Here is a 15,104-nt window from a genome sequence, read left to right as displayed (position 1 = left end):
ATAGTTTAAGGATAATAAACCTCATTTATACACCAAGGCATGAATAACCCTAAGTATTCCTCAACTGGTACAGTGATCAGCCTTGTGGCTTTTAGAGTAACATTACACAGGGCATTGTAAAAAGCTGGATCTCAGCTAGGGAAACTAAATCGTATACATTGTTTCTTTAAAAGCACTGCAGACAGCTTTAGTGTTTTTTAAACCTAGTTTTAAAGAAAGGGAAGGAAGAGGAGAAGACTAAATTGGTTTTCATCACCTGTTATTACCTCCAAGGGAGTCTCAGAACTCATATATATAATATATAATGTATATATTATATATGTATATTATACATTATATATATGGTTTTAGCCGGTCATGGGAATCAAACACTGGGCCTGGGCACTGTCCCTGAGCCTCTCTGCTTAAGACTAGTCTTTCCCACTGGAGCCACAGGGCCACTTGCGGCCTTTTCTGAGTGGTCTATTGGAGATAAGAGTCTCAGGGACTTTCCTGCCCACGCTGGCTTTGAACTGCCATCCTCAGATCTCAGCCTCTTGAGCCACCAGCGCCCAGCCCAAGAGATATAATTTTATTTGTCCCATACTTATTTCCTGGGCAAAGAACTCTGAGCTTCCTCATATAATCTTAAAGGAGACAATGACCAAGAAGATTAAGAACCTCTCGCTTAATGACTTCATTGAATGGAACGTTCCCTCTGCTTTTACCCTAGGCCAGGTACCACCAGCTCTCTCCGTGTCCTATCCCCGATCACTCAGGATCCGGGATGAGTACCCATCCCACCTGCATTGGGTCTGTTAACTTGTGCTGTGCTTTGGTTTTGTTCCCCAGCACGCCTGTGCTAGTGGCTTCCAGCTCTCCTTTCCTAGGCAGCCGTGTCTCTTCCTTTGAGTGGGACCCACAGACAGACGAATCAACACACTTTTTCTTTTCTCCCCTTTGGGTGCTGGGAGCGGGTGTCCCATCCCTCGATTCTCTTTGTATTTTGGATCTAGCAAGGCGGGAATTTTAAACATGTCAGATCATGCTTCTGTACTGACAACCCCAGATGGCGTGAAATTCTTTTCTATTCCCGCCCCAAAGCTGTGAAGAACCAATGCCTGTGGTGCGCTCTGCGCTCCCCAGAGAAGAACATTACATAAAACCAACAACAGCTTACCAGGTGTGTCAATCTGGGGGCGTTGGGGGGGGCAGTTATATCAAAGTGTCAGAGTCCCCTGCACCTGCCACGACATCGACATCGCTTTCCCAAAGAACCCTCAAAGCCACCCCCCACCCCCTCGCCCCTTCCATCCGCTCCGTGGCTCCCAGTCCAAACGCTCCCCTTAACTGCTACTGGGGGGTGGGGTGCGGTGGGTGCTTCCCACAGTCCCCAGGACCTGGGTAGAGAATACAAGTTCACTCTTTTTCTTTCTAGACTCTTCCCAGCACTGAATTCTGAAATCTCGTTTCCTAGCACAGATAAGTTTCTTTCTTTCTTTTTTTTTTTTTTTGCACCCCACAACCCCCTGAAACTTGCCTTTAAAAGAAAAAAATATCTATATCTATATCTATATATATCAGTGAGCCCGGCCAGCCAGAGAGGGGCAGGCCGCCCAGGGGCCACGACCCCCCGGGACTATTTATTTCTAAAGCCCGGCCGGGCGGGCAGGCGGGCGGGCGGGCGGGCGGAGGGAGATCTCCCGGCGAGCGGATTCCTCCTCCGAGGGCCCCGCGGGCCCGGGCCCGGGGCGCTGCGCCGCGGCCTCCGCGCCTCCTCGGGGCGCCGCGCGCGCGGCCAGGCCGGTGGCGGCCGTCCCCGGGGGAGAGGGGGGTTGCGCGGGGGATGGCGGCGGCCGGGCTCCGCCAGCAGGTGGCCCCGGGGTCCCCGCGGCCCCGCCCCCTCGGCGCCCCTCCTCCCGCGGGGGCGGTCAGCGCCCCGGCCCGCTCCGCGCCCGCCGCCGCCGCCGCCGCCGCCGCCGCGCCCGCCCTCCTCCGCCCGCGTCCCCCGGGCCGCCGCCGCCGCCGCCGCGTCCGCAGCCCCGCGCCGCCGCCGCCGCCGCCGCCGCCGTTCCCGCCGCCGCCCGGCCCGTTCCCGGCGGAAAGTTGGGGCTGCGGCGGGCGGCGTCTGGACGCGCGGCCCGCCGGCATGCGAGGGGCTCCGGGGGGCGCCTAGGGCTCCGGGAGGCGGCGGCGCGCGGGGGCAACTTCGCCCGGGCGCCCGCGCCGCCCACCCCGCGCCGGCCGGCGGCCCCGGAGCGGGCTCGGCGGCGGCTCCTCCCGTCGCCCGGCCTCGCTCCGTCCTCCCCGCCGCCGCCGCCGCCCGCCCGCCGGCCGCAGACGCGGACCTCGGTCCCCGCGGCGGTGACACGACCCGCGCCTCCCGCGCCGCCGTCCTCCCCGCACCATGGAGTTCTCCGAGAGGAAAAGAAGCCGGAAATCCCAGAGCTTCAAACTGGTGAGCCGAGGTAAGCGGCCCGGGGGCCGGGGGTGGGGGGGGGGGAGGCGCCGCCGCGCCCCGCGCGCCCGGCCCCGCGCGCCCCGCGCCCCCGGCCCCGGCCCGCGCCCCCGGGGCCCCGGCCGCGCACGCCCCGCACGACCCGCACGCCCGCGGCGGGGAAAGTTGTGCGGGGAGGAGGCCGGCGGCCGCCGCACGTAAACAAGTCGGAGGGCGCGTCTGGAAATTAGCAAACAATGACACCGGGGGGCCCCCGAGTCCCGCGGGGCGCAGTCGCCGCACCCGGCTCGGGGCGGGGGGGAAGCGGGGGGGGGGGCCGGGGCTGCCCTGGCCATCAGGCCGAGCGTGGATGATCACACCGCTGATTTGCTGTGGTTCCCCCCGCCCCCCCCCACAGAGCAAAAGAAGGGGGGAAATTATTATTATGCTTATTCTAGGGGGGAAAACAAGAAGGCGTCTGAGCCCGAAGCAGAATTATTGCTATGCAGGCACCTTCATTTTCTAGATGGTGGATTTGGTTTAGAAAGGTGTTTTAGAATAGAACACGCACTAGCCAGACAAGTAGCATTAGAAGAAAAGAAAAAGACAAAAGAGAAGAAGAAGAAGAAGAAGAAGAAGAAAAAGCCCAGCTAGGATCTCGGGATTTAGCAGGTGCATTTCAGCACGCTATTTGGTCCAGAGAGGAGAAAGTTGAGTTTACTTGTTAAGAGTTGGCCTTCCTGATTTGACCCTTTAAAAAACAAAAACAAGATGACAATTAAAAAGAGTAGTCATGAAAGCCGGTCTGTCAAAACGCCTTGGGTCACCTCAGGAGGCACGATTTTCATTTTGTCATGGTCATGCCATACGTTCTGATACTGAGGTCCATCCTGTTTAAATGCCTTTGAATCATCTCGAGGTGGAAGGCAAGCCGGGGGACCTGTCCACTTTTCCTGGGTGGTTTTTACCCAGCCTTTGGCATCCCGAGTCTCGAGACACATGATTGCTTCAGCAACCTGCACATGTCACGTGGAAACACGTGGAAATTGAAGGGCAACTGCGAATAATCCAGGTTTTCAAACTCAGCTGAGCTGTGCATTCAATAAAGTCTACTTTGGGTTAGTCTGAAATGGGTTTAGTTATAGACACTGGAGGACCTTCTCATCTCTGTTTCCCCTTAATTTAGTTCGGGTACCGTTTAAATAAAAAGAGGCCTGAAATCGTTTATGCGTTCAAAAGATTTGGTTCTTCTCTCTTTCTGTGTACATTTTCTTTTGTTGGGGTGCTGATTACTCAAGTTATTTGTACTCCAGAAGTCACCCCCAGTGTGAGTGCCTTTGTGGTGATTTGTGATTCATTCAGGAATGTGGGCTCCTGTCTCTTGTTCATGACCTCAGGAACTTACTACCTTATCTTAAAAGTGAGAGTACTTTTTGCCCAGTGTCTGGTGACATACGAGGCCAAAAACAGACCAGCTGTTAAGAAGGGAGAAAGGACTTCTATTTTCATAGCTAGGCAGTCGTGTTCTTTTGCTTTTTTGGGGTGGGGGATTGCTGGTACTCAGGACCTCTCCTCACTTGGCTTTTCCCCCTCAAGGCTGGCACACTACCATTTGAGCCACACCACAGACACCACTTTTTTTTACTGGTTAACTGGAGATAAATGGCTCTCAAATTTTTCTGCCTAGGCTGTCTTTGAACCTAAATCTTCAGATCGAAGTAGCTAGGTTTCCAGAGCATGAGCCGTCAGTCCTCATGCAATCTTATATTTTAAGGAACAGAGGACAGCCAAAGCGCAGCCTCCATAAAAAAGCTTGTCAGATATTATATTTTAGACTGACACAGCAAATCTTCCCTACCCCCCTTTATAAAATGTCAAATTATGAGTCTAAGTCTTTACTCTGCAGGTGTGTGTATGTGTGTTCAAAAGAAAAATTATTGCATATAAACAATGGGAAAGATGAAAATCTTATTCCTTTTCAAATTATAGTTTGTTTGAAATAATATAGTGTTTTCCGTGCGTGCTTGCCTCTAAACTGCTTGAAGACTTCAACTGCTTGAAGACTTCGTCTTTCTGGGTTAACAGAAAACTGAGTAAGTCTAAAGCATACTATTGATATGCTTGTAAAAAATGGACCATGGAGATAAATTTAGGAACCTTCCCTGGCCTATGATTTGGCAAGAGTTTTCTATTTCTTACAAACATACTTGCTGTCTCATAGAAGCTTAAGGATTGGCGACAGTGGGCAGCGTTTTTCTGAAGACTGTGAGACCAGGTTTGGCTGATTTCTAAAAAGTCAAGTAATATTTCAAGTTTGCTTTGGAGTGAGAAAAGTTTTAGGGATTATTATTGCATATACTTTCTGTGATTTGACTTCTCAAAAGATATAGATTATGGATGATCTATACCACAGAGGTTGTAATTTCATGCTTATTCCTATTTCTTCAGGTCATTAGGATTCTAATTTTTTATTTTCCTGTGCCAGATTATCACCATGAGGTCTATAAGATCTCAGAATTCACCAACGATATTAATGGGGAGGCCAAAGAGACACAACCCATTTTTTTAGGTAGGTTCCTCTGTCAATTAATTTCTCAGCAAAACAGTGTGGTCGTTTGTAATTGGGGGGAGGGGGCAAAATAAGAGTGTGCAAGAACGGGAAATGTCTGCAATTGCTTAATGTATGACAATCAAGACCTTTTATTTTACAGATTGCCAATATATCTCTTATTAACATTGCTAAAAGTTGTAATTTCAGACATAAATGTTTATTAGTGTCTACACACAGTGCTAATTATCACTCACTCACAGAGCCAGATGCTGACTGTGCAATTTTGTCACTCTGTGCTCACCCCATTTCCATTGCATATTTGCTGGCATGCTTCGCTGGCAATAGTTTGTGTAATTGGGGTATTACATCTTTGACATCTGGATAACAGAAATTCAATTTCCAGGAAGCTGCTATTTGTTTGGTTTTTGCTTCTGCCTTGGGTGGGATAGAGGATTAATGTGCTGTCTTATTATAATGTCCCTTCACCTCTGTGGCCTGGTTGCTAATCCTGCCATGACAAAATTAAATTAAATCGACAGTCAAAAAGCGTAAGGAGAATAAAAGTGTGATTGTTTGCCTAGCCACGTTTTGATAGTGGTAGTTATCGGTGAGCAGATCCTCATTTCCTCAGCTTTCTCTTCCTATCACTCCATCATTTACAGCCAAGGCTCAGCCTTTGTCCTGCTACCCTGTTCTTGCATCACCTGAGGGGCAGGCAGAGCCATGACCTTCAACAAGTGTTGTTGCTCCACAGATGGTAGGTGGCTGAAAGGAGGGGCGCTCTGCTGTGTATAGTTTTGGTATACATCCTGTACATGAAGAACTTCGGATGTGAAGTTAGTTATCTGCAGACCATAGCCAAAAGTGGAGCCATTTAGGATTTTGCCTCCAAGAACATATTGCCCATAAAGTCAGAGTAGAGTGGCAATGGTAGCATTTTGACTTCACACTTGCCCATTTAGGGCACTCTATAACCCCAGATTGTAGGGTGAAGGCCAGGTGCTGCACAACTAGGAAGCAAAGTGTAAGATGGAGTTGGAGTAAGTGTGATTGAGATCAGGGGTCAGAATTGCCCTGGGGCTAGTAGCAGGAGGATTGTTCAGATCCAGTTTGATACTCCTCCAAATGGAAACATTGAACAGCCACAATGTATACACTTTGACCATGATGGCCCAGTTCTGCTTTGAGAGAAAGAAAGAGTGGGTTACAAAGGACTGGAAGAAAGTTAGACTTAAAAAGATAAAACAGGAGGGAAACAGTCTTTCTTACATGATCTTTGGCCACACACGGATCTGTCCATCAAAGGAGAGACTGTCCCTGGGGCCAGCACCTGCTGACCGTTAATAGTACTAAAGGCCAAATGGCTAATTATTCATCAAGTGAAATGCCTAGCCCCAGAGAGAGTCTTGGATTATACCCTCACCTTGGTCAGTTAAATTCTGTATTGGAAATAAAGAATTTGCCTTCCATTCAAAAATTTATATGTATAGTACAAATGGAACTTCATGTCCTTACTTCAGTTCCCCAGTGAAGGTTTTCCCATAAGCTCCTTCCTGCCATGTGCTTGAAAAGTACTAAGGACGCTCTACAGTGAGAGAGGAGATAAACAAAAGGTACTAGTATTCATGAGCCAATAAGATGTAAAGTCTTCAAAGCAGCAATGCTGTTGGTTCCTTTTTTTTTTTTTCTTTTTGCCAGTTGTGGGCCTTGAACTCAGAGTCTGAGCACTGTCCTTGGCTTCTTTTTGCTCAAGACTAGCACTCTGCCACTTGAGCCACAACACCACTTCTGGCCATTTTCTATATATGTGGTGCTGAAGAATCGAACCCAGGGTTTCATGTATACGAGGCAAGCACTCTTGCCACACTAGGCCACATTCCCAGGCCCTCAGTGCGGCTTTCATTCATTCGTTCATTTTAAGATAGAGTTTCACCACATAGCCAGTCTAGCTTTAAACTTACCATTCTCCTCCCTCAACTTCCCAAGCGCTGGGGTCACAGGTCACTACCACATCTAGTTGAAGATAAAAGAAAACAACCAGGGCTGGGAATATGGCCTAGTGGCAAGAGTGCTTGCCTCGTATACATGAGGCCCTGGGTTCGATTCCTCAGCACCACATATACAGAAAATGGCCAGAAGTGGCACTGTGGCTCAAGTGGCAGAGTGCTAGCCTTGAGCAAAAAGGAAGCCAGGAACAGTGCTCAGCCCCTGAGTTCACGGCCGAGGACTGGCCAAAAAAAAAAAAAAAAAAATTACGAAAAGAAAACAACCAATAAGACATCAGACACTGGGTCTACTTTCAGAGTAGTTGGACAAGCAATGGCTCTTGCTACTCAGGAGGCTGAGATCTGAGGATCACAGTTCAAATCCATCCCATTCAAGAAAGTCTGTGGGACTCTTATCTCCAATTAACTACCAAAAACATGGAAGTAGAGCTGTGGCTCAAGTGGTAGAGTGCTAACCTGGAGCCAAAAAGCTCAGGAATAGCACCTTGGTTCTGAATTCAAGCCCCAGGTCCAGCACCAAAATAAATAAATAAAACTCATACATAAATAAAATGGTTGGTCATAAAGGCCTTTGACAGTAAGAGAGGAAAGATTGGGTAGCTTGGGACTGTGCAGTGGGTTTTTTCCTCAGGCATTTAGATTTTCTGGGGAAAGCCAGAAGTGATCCTTTTGGGATCTTGATCAGTGTAGGAAATAATGGAAGTGACTACACAGACATGATTTCTGGAGCAATTGGTAATAGCTACTGATAACTTTTGAAGAATTTCATCATGGACGGTGTTACAGTTTACAATTACTCTTCTCAAAGCATAGATTTTTCATCAGACTTAATTTATACATTGTTAATCTAGTAATATTTGTGATATTACTTCTGGTGTGGAGCTTGTAGCGGTGAAGAGAGTTTAATGCTGAGACACTCGAACTCTTCTACCTGTCACAGAGCTACTATGGTCCTTGTGGCATTAGGTAGGTACCTTCCAACACAGGTGTTCTCTTTGACTTCTACATGTAGAAGATTAGAAGTTCATATCCCAGGGGAAACAAGAGTGCTGCAGAATTTGGCAGAAGTTCCCGTACCCAGTCTCTTTCTGCAGAATATTTTTAGGTTGCTGACTATCGTAGCAAATGCAACATGGTAAGGTAGCTCCATCGTGTGACTGACTCATCTGAGTGCTTTGGGAATTACACAGTTTTAATTTGATAATATATGATACTATTTTATTTGATAATATCGGTAGGGGTAACTGCCTCCCACAGATAACTAGCCTTGATGGAGCTCCAGTAAAGATGGGCAGTACTGTTCAAAGAAAATGATTCACTTGATCAGTTCAACACATTTTTTTTTCTTCTGAGGAAAAAAAAAAACAGTGAACTAAGCACTGTTCTGGAATGGGAACAAGGTCCTTCTCATTTGAAGGACTAAAATCCACTTGTGGGGGCAGATAGAACAAATTCAGGAAGCAGTTAAGCAGCAGGGTACTACCCACAACAGCTACTATGAACCCGGTGTGCAGGTCACTGCATTGAGTCCATAAATATCTCTGTCATTCCTCACACTCTGTAACAGTATCATCCTCGTTTTGATAAGGCTTAGTGAAGTTAACCTGCCATAAATGGGGTCCCAGGGCAGTTCTTCCTGAGCTTTTTGCACCCCACTGTACCTCTCTGTGAACAGTAATTAAATGACAGTTATGAATGATGAGGGCAGTGAGCAAGAGCAGAGTAGGAAGGCCGGGGAGAAGAGCTTGGTAAAGCCCTTAACTGTGGGAAAGATTTGCCTAGGCAAAGATTCCTGGTGGGAAAGTGATGTGTGCCAAGGCAGAGATATACCCATCATGATAATTAGACTTTGACTCTTGTTCTTTGTAGTTTAGAGCACTTTCGCATCTGTTATCTCGGGATTTTTATAGTCAGGACAGTCATTATTGCCATCATAGTGGAATCTGAAGCTCAATGAGGTGATTTGTTTGTAAGTTGTAAACACGGAGTAAACCAGGTCTTCCTACACCACATTGAATTCAAGAGCCATCCAGGAGACTACAGTGGGGAGGAGAAAGATTTTTTTTAAGTGTTAAATGAGTCAATTGATTATTCATAAGAGTAATACCAACCTTAAATAAAGTCTCTTTACATGTTGGGTTTTAGTTTAGACTTATGAAGATAGTATATAAATTTATAACGTGTTTATTTTCCAGGTGTTCACATCTCACTTGTTTATTCATTCGGCAGACATTTGGCTCCAGTTGTATACACACCAGGTCTTGCTTTAGTTGTTCTTTCTCATATGCAGTTCAGTTATACAAGTTTCAGTAGATGATGCACAGGAGATGGTAGCCATGATAATTGAACCAAGGTTCAGATCTCTGGATTTTTTTTTTTTCTCATCTCCATTTCACTGACTTTCTGGATGACAGCTTCCTCCACCAGGGTCTGCAGTCTTCCCAAAGAGGACACACACAGAAAATTCTTAAATGTACAAGTTAGGGAGTTAGCCCTTTCCCACAATGCAGTGCTCTCGCTGGAGAGTAAGCAGGGCCACGGTTCAACTGGGCGGCCCAAAAGGGCTGAAGGTAGGCTCTTCTTCTCAAGAGGAAGGGGTCCCCGATGTTGTATCTCCCAGGTAGAATCCCAGGCAGGATTCTAAGAGTGGGGAGCTAAGGGAATCAACAGAAAAGGAAAGGATGAGCCCCTAAAATTCCGCCATCAGGAAACTTCAATGTCTCACCTGTGTTCCTCTTGACCCAAAAATCTTTTCCCTCAGCCCATGGCCCCTGTGTCCTGTGTCCCTGCCTTCTCTCATACCAGTTCTCTTTTTGGGTGGCAGGGTGAAGGAGCAGAAAACAAGGAGTGTCTGTTGGGGTATGTAGCTAACGTGTATGTCACTTATCAAGAGCTTACTGTGTGCCGGGCACCATGCTAAGAATGTTATAAATATTACTCATTAATTATCCCCCCCCAAAAAAGGCATTCCCATTTCATAGGTGAAGAATTAGAAAATTTCACCCAAGTTGTTAGGCAGGATGGAAACCAGTATCTATCTCCACAACCACACCCTTGAACATGACAATGCTTGTTCAAATGACTCACCCATGGACACCCCACCATCACCATCCGCTGATGAAAGGGGAGCAGAACTGCTTTAAGACAAGCTGAAGAGACCCAGAGTGCCTCAGCCACGCAGGGCCCTCTGGACCCGTGCAGCCCTCAGTTGCCACGGCGAAAACCCCACTGCCCATGCTTGCCAAGGCCACAGGGAGCGCCAGAAAGCTCTCTATAGGTTAAAATACAAAGACAGCTTCACCCACAATGACAGCAGAGTTTAGATTGCCTCTTGAGGGCAGCTAAGCCCCCTGGCTTCTGGAAGAGTGTATGTGTGCGTGTGGAGGTAGGCATGGTGTTGGTACCCGTTGCCTGGAGTTCAGGGACATTTATAATTAGACCTGTCTCATACTTTGGTCATGGAGCTGCCGCCATGGTTTACATGAGCAAGCTCGTGTTTTATAAGAGGGACGATGAGTTCAGAGACGAAAGGGGTTTGCCCAAGGCCCACTGCCCACTCACTAGTCCACCACCCTTAAAGTCACTAAAGGACAGTGCCCAGGCCCTGCGTTCAGACTCCAGAACCAACACTCGGTTCTCTTGACATCCAATCCTGAGATCTTTTTGCTGTGGCAGGATTGCTTCACATCCTTGCCTCATTCTCTCATTCTGCCCAAATAGGTTGATCTTTCTGGGTGGCACCCTACCCCCTCCCCGCCTTCTTCTCAGAGACTTGAACTCCTCTCTGTGGACTCCAGTTGTTTGCATCTCTTGACTGAGCATTCAATGTCCACAGTTTGACCCTGCCTGAGCTTCCCTCCCTTCTCCAGCCAGCCTGCTCCCCAGCAAGAGGGACCTCCATATATGTCAGGGACCTACTTGGGTACACAGAGGGTGGTGGACAGAAACTTAAAAGTAGCAAGGCCCAGGACACACTGGGGAAAAAAGGGAATGAGGTATCGTTACTATTTTCTGGATGCCAAATTGTGTGTGTGCCAGCCCTGGGACTTGAACTCGGGGTCTGGGCACTATCCATGAGCCTCTTTTGCTCAAGACTAGTCCTCTACCAGTTGAACCGCAGCTCTGCTTCTGGCTTTTCTTCGTCTTATTGGAGATAAAAGTCTGGTAGACTTTCTGGTCTAGGCTGTCTTTGAACTGCCATCCTCAGATCTCAGCCTCCTGAGTAGCTAGGATGATGAACATGAGCCACTGGTGCCTGAGTAGTAACATAACATTCTTCTGGCACTTACCATGTACTGCCTACTGTTTACTTATTTCTGGGCCTGGTTTATCACGCTCCAGGTCACCCTGTAGTCCTTTCTGGCCAGGTTCAACAGCTTCCCTGTTGAATGAACTTGTCTCTCCTCATACCTGCTCGTGTAGATCATCGCATCCTACAGGCCTGCATTCTTTTTTGGATCCTTTGGAGCACCTAGCAGTGTTATGTTGACAATGGACTCCACCAATAGGTACTCAGACAACATTTGTTACTTACACACATGGATATAGCAGACACTGTTGTGTCAGACTCTGTAGATGTATTGTATTGAGACTTTGTGGGTATTCAGTGAGCCCAACTTGAATGTATCTCATTGAACTTGGAGAAGCTTTTCTAGTCAAGTCAAAATTTGAGATTTCCGATGTTGGGTTGGGAGCTACAACTTGAGATCTTTTCCTTCACAAATATAGAAAAGAACAGCAAGGAGTGAAATTCACAGCTGAAAGCCAGCATGTTGAAAACCTAAACTTAAAGATCATGCTTGTTCTTCTTCTTCCAAATTCTGCTCTGACACAGATACCATTTAAAGATGGCACTAACCCATCAGAAGACAGGGGTCGACATCCTCTAGTTCCCAGAGTTCTTATAAACAACTCCTTGCTGTACTTTAAGAAAGTAAAGCCACACATTGTACAATTCCAGCAAGAAACCTTAGAAATACCACTTTCTGGGGGAAATAGCTCTGCATACAGCTGTCAGGTTGTACCTACCCAGGGTTGTCAGCAAGGAGTCAGTGGGACTGATTTGTGTCTGCTTTGCCAAGGCCCAGGCTGGGCAGCATTTGCCTTGAGAACAGTTACCTTTCTCTGTCTGAGGAAGGCTCAGTGGAGGTCAGCATCTGCCCTATAAGTGAAGTGTGTGATAAGTTGTGATATTTTACTTTTCCTACACTGTTCATGACCCAAGTCCTTTTGAAAAATGTCCATGGAGGGCAGGATCAAAGGAAATGGATCGACAGTTTAGCCTCTTTTTTTTTTTGGTTCCCATGGGGATATGATTTTTACTTTGGAAGAAAATAATATAGACTTCTATACGAGAAAATAAAGATTTTTTCAGAACAGTGTGTTTTTGTATCTTAGAGCTAAAAATAGACCTAGGACCCTGACACAGGAAATCTGTTTTTCTTGTAAGTAACAGATTGTTGGAAGGAAAATGACCTGGGAAAAGATGCATCAGCAGTAGTGAGGAACCAGCCTGGAGGAGACCGAAGCTCGGAAGAGCTGTGTTTGGTACCAAGGATATATAGTTCAGTTGCTTCTAGTGTTGTAACACAATGTGATCAGCTCCTATACCTGAAATGCTTTGTCATCTGATGCTTTAGGGTGAAGACCCAGACTCCTTAGCAAGTCAAGGCCCTCCATAGCCCCCCCCCATCTCCTTCCTGCTTATCCCTGACACTGTGTTCCTGCCAGCCATACTCCTCCATACCAACCCTTTTCATTCTTACAGTGATCCTGCTTTGTAGCATGTTTAGGTTAAGTTTCTCACCCCAGGGCCTGTACATAGCACTGCTCTGTTTGTGCATATCCCACTCAAAGCAGCAGTATTTATTAGTTGTTTCTCATTCGTTGGCTCGCTACCACCTGAGCCATGCCTCCAGCCCCTCTCGTAGATCTCTATCTCTGGGTTGCAAACTCTTAAAGAGCATCTGTGGGTTCCCCACTGCCCAGGCCTGTCCTAGTCACATCACAAACATCCATACGTGTGTGATGAATGGAGGAGAGAGGAGTCTGACTTTAAAATCACTGTGAAGTAAAACTAGCCAATTGTTGTTGAGCTTTCTTACCAGGCTCCCACCTTGGCCTTGCTGGTAGAGACTTGTCCATCCTTCTTAGTAGCTAATTGGATCTCCCACAGCTGGACTAAAATGTACCACTGATGGTGGAGTGATCAGTTTTCACTGGGCATGTTGTCTATTTTATTGGGTTAATAAGACACCCCCCCATCCCTAGTTCTGAAATAGGATAATACTGTGCCTCTGTGTAAACTAGATTTCAGTTCAGGATCCCACACACTGTGAAGGCCCCTGGGATACTGTCGTGTACGTTCTGCACATAGGAACTGCTGGCTTCTGAGCCTGAGGTGACCTATCTCTCTGTCTGCAGGCTCACCCTTTCCTTCCAGGCTTGCCTCAAGTCCCTTCAGGACCAGGCATCTGAATTGAGATGTTTGCTGTTTTCCCAGTGTCCAATATTGGGCACTGAGTAGACCTATAGTCACCATTTTTTAAAATAAATGAGTGAGTACCATGTTGAAACCTGTTTACCACCTCTTGTCAGCTAATCTGGGTGGGATGGTGTGTTAAGTTGAGACAGTTTTCTTGTGTAGGACTGTCCCATGTAGTAGTATATATGGTTTTCATCTTACTCTTCAAACTCTGGCAGCATAGTATTCATACACATCAGTAAGACATGCTCTAGAACAGTCTGACGTTTTCTATTAGTGAGCTACAGTACAGTCCTAAGCGGGCCATGGATGTGGGGTCAGTCGCCTGTGGGAAACTTAGATTTGAACAGAAAGTCGCCATAGCACTTAGCAAGAGGAACATTCTCAGTGATGTTCCACTAAATTCAGTCATTGTCTGAGCCTCACGGAGTGTATTTACAAAGCCTAAGACTGCTAGGGGGTAGCTATTTGATAAAATCTTTTGGGGCCATCTTGTAAGGCCCATCAGCGATGAGAACATCATTGTGTGGCATGTGACTCTTTTGTTGTCATCCACTGAACACTCTTCCCCGTGTGTCTCACACGTGGAACTTGTGATGAACCCAAATCAGCTGAAGACCATGATGGGAAGAGAGCCAGGGCACCTTCTGCTGATGGTCCGGTTACCATGCCTCCTTTCTGTACAAAGGACAGCTTATTACATGCATACTTGAAAATCATTACAAAGCTTAGATAAATTTTCTTTCTGTATTCCAGATAATCAGTATCCTTATAAATAACAATCCATAAAATTACTCTGTTCGTATAATGGGTTTTTTTTCAAATATACAAATATACTGTGTTATTTGAGTTCCAAGGGTTTTACAATGTTTTTTACTTGGGAATCAAGTTTTATATCTGAAAGGTTAATGGAGAAAACTAATTATGCTATCTGGTAACCAAATGTGTGATGAGACATTTGTCTCTGTAATTAACAGCAAGGAACTTTTATAGTTTCATAAAATTGAATGCTACATCGAATATTCTGGGAGCATTTGTTTGGATGAGGTGTCCAAAACAGAGATGTTTATGGATGATATAAAGTTGAACTGAAATGTATGCAGGTGTCTGTGCATTTCACAGCATTTCTCATTGTTGAATCGGAAGCCAGAAGATTAATAACTTTACTTTGTCATGATAAAATAAGTAATGTGTTCTTGGAAGAGAGGTACGGTACATAAGTTACTCAGTAATTCCAAGAATTTATTCTGTTCCAGGAATAATATCCTTAACAATTTATTTTTACAGAAAAAGTTGATGCAACATAATAGACTGTGAAGTTGCTTGTATGGTTAATGGAATTATATCTCAACTGTGACTTTACACCTACATATAAAATGCGAAGAAGCACACACAGAAAAATGCAGGGTTGAGGTACGACATAAAAGAGAAAAGTCAGGGGAGGCAGAAGTTAAGGCTCTACTGTCGACATTAACTCATCTCCTGGCACCTATATCCATCTTTACCATTACTAGCAAGACTTTAAGGAAGACCTTAGTGTGCGTTTGTGAACTGTGGTGCGAGAGCTGCCACACCATTGTGTACTGGAGCATTTCTCCAGAGCCCAGCATTTCTCCTCCCAAGTCTCCTCTGGAAGGGAGAGCCTGG

General features: G+C 46.6%; 1 protein-coding gene across 5 annotated transcripts in view; it reads left to right on the top strand.

The window, feature by feature from the left end:
• The first annotated feature begins 2,263 nt into the window (after nt 1–2,263).
• Bend7 (BEN domain containing 7) overlaps nt 2,264–15,104 on the top strand; it is a 75,205-nt gene continuing 62,364 nt past the window's right edge. For 2 of the 5 annotated variants that reach the window (XM_048367383.1, XM_048367382.1), the window contains exon 1: nt 4,079–4,985. In XM_048367383.1, coding sequence (XP_048223340.1) covers nt 4,814–4,985 — 172 coding nt within the window. In that variant the 5' untranslated portion in view covers nt 4,079–4,813. Of the gene's footprint in view, nt 2,448–4,078; nt 4,986–15,104 lie in introns of those variants that run through there. The other 3 variants (XM_048367385.1, XM_048367384.1, XM_048367386.1) reach the window with 3 other exon arrangements.

The sequence above is a fragment of the Perognathus longimembris genome, chromosome 18 (genome assembly GCF_023159225.1).
Source record: "Perognathus longimembris pacificus isolate PPM17 chromosome 18, ASM2315922v1, whole genome shotgun sequence".
Classification (NCBI taxonomy): domain Eukaryota; kingdom Metazoa; phylum Chordata; class Mammalia; order Rodentia; family Heteromyidae; genus Perognathus; species Perognathus longimembris.
This window is presented reverse-complemented; position numbering and strand designations above follow the sequence as displayed.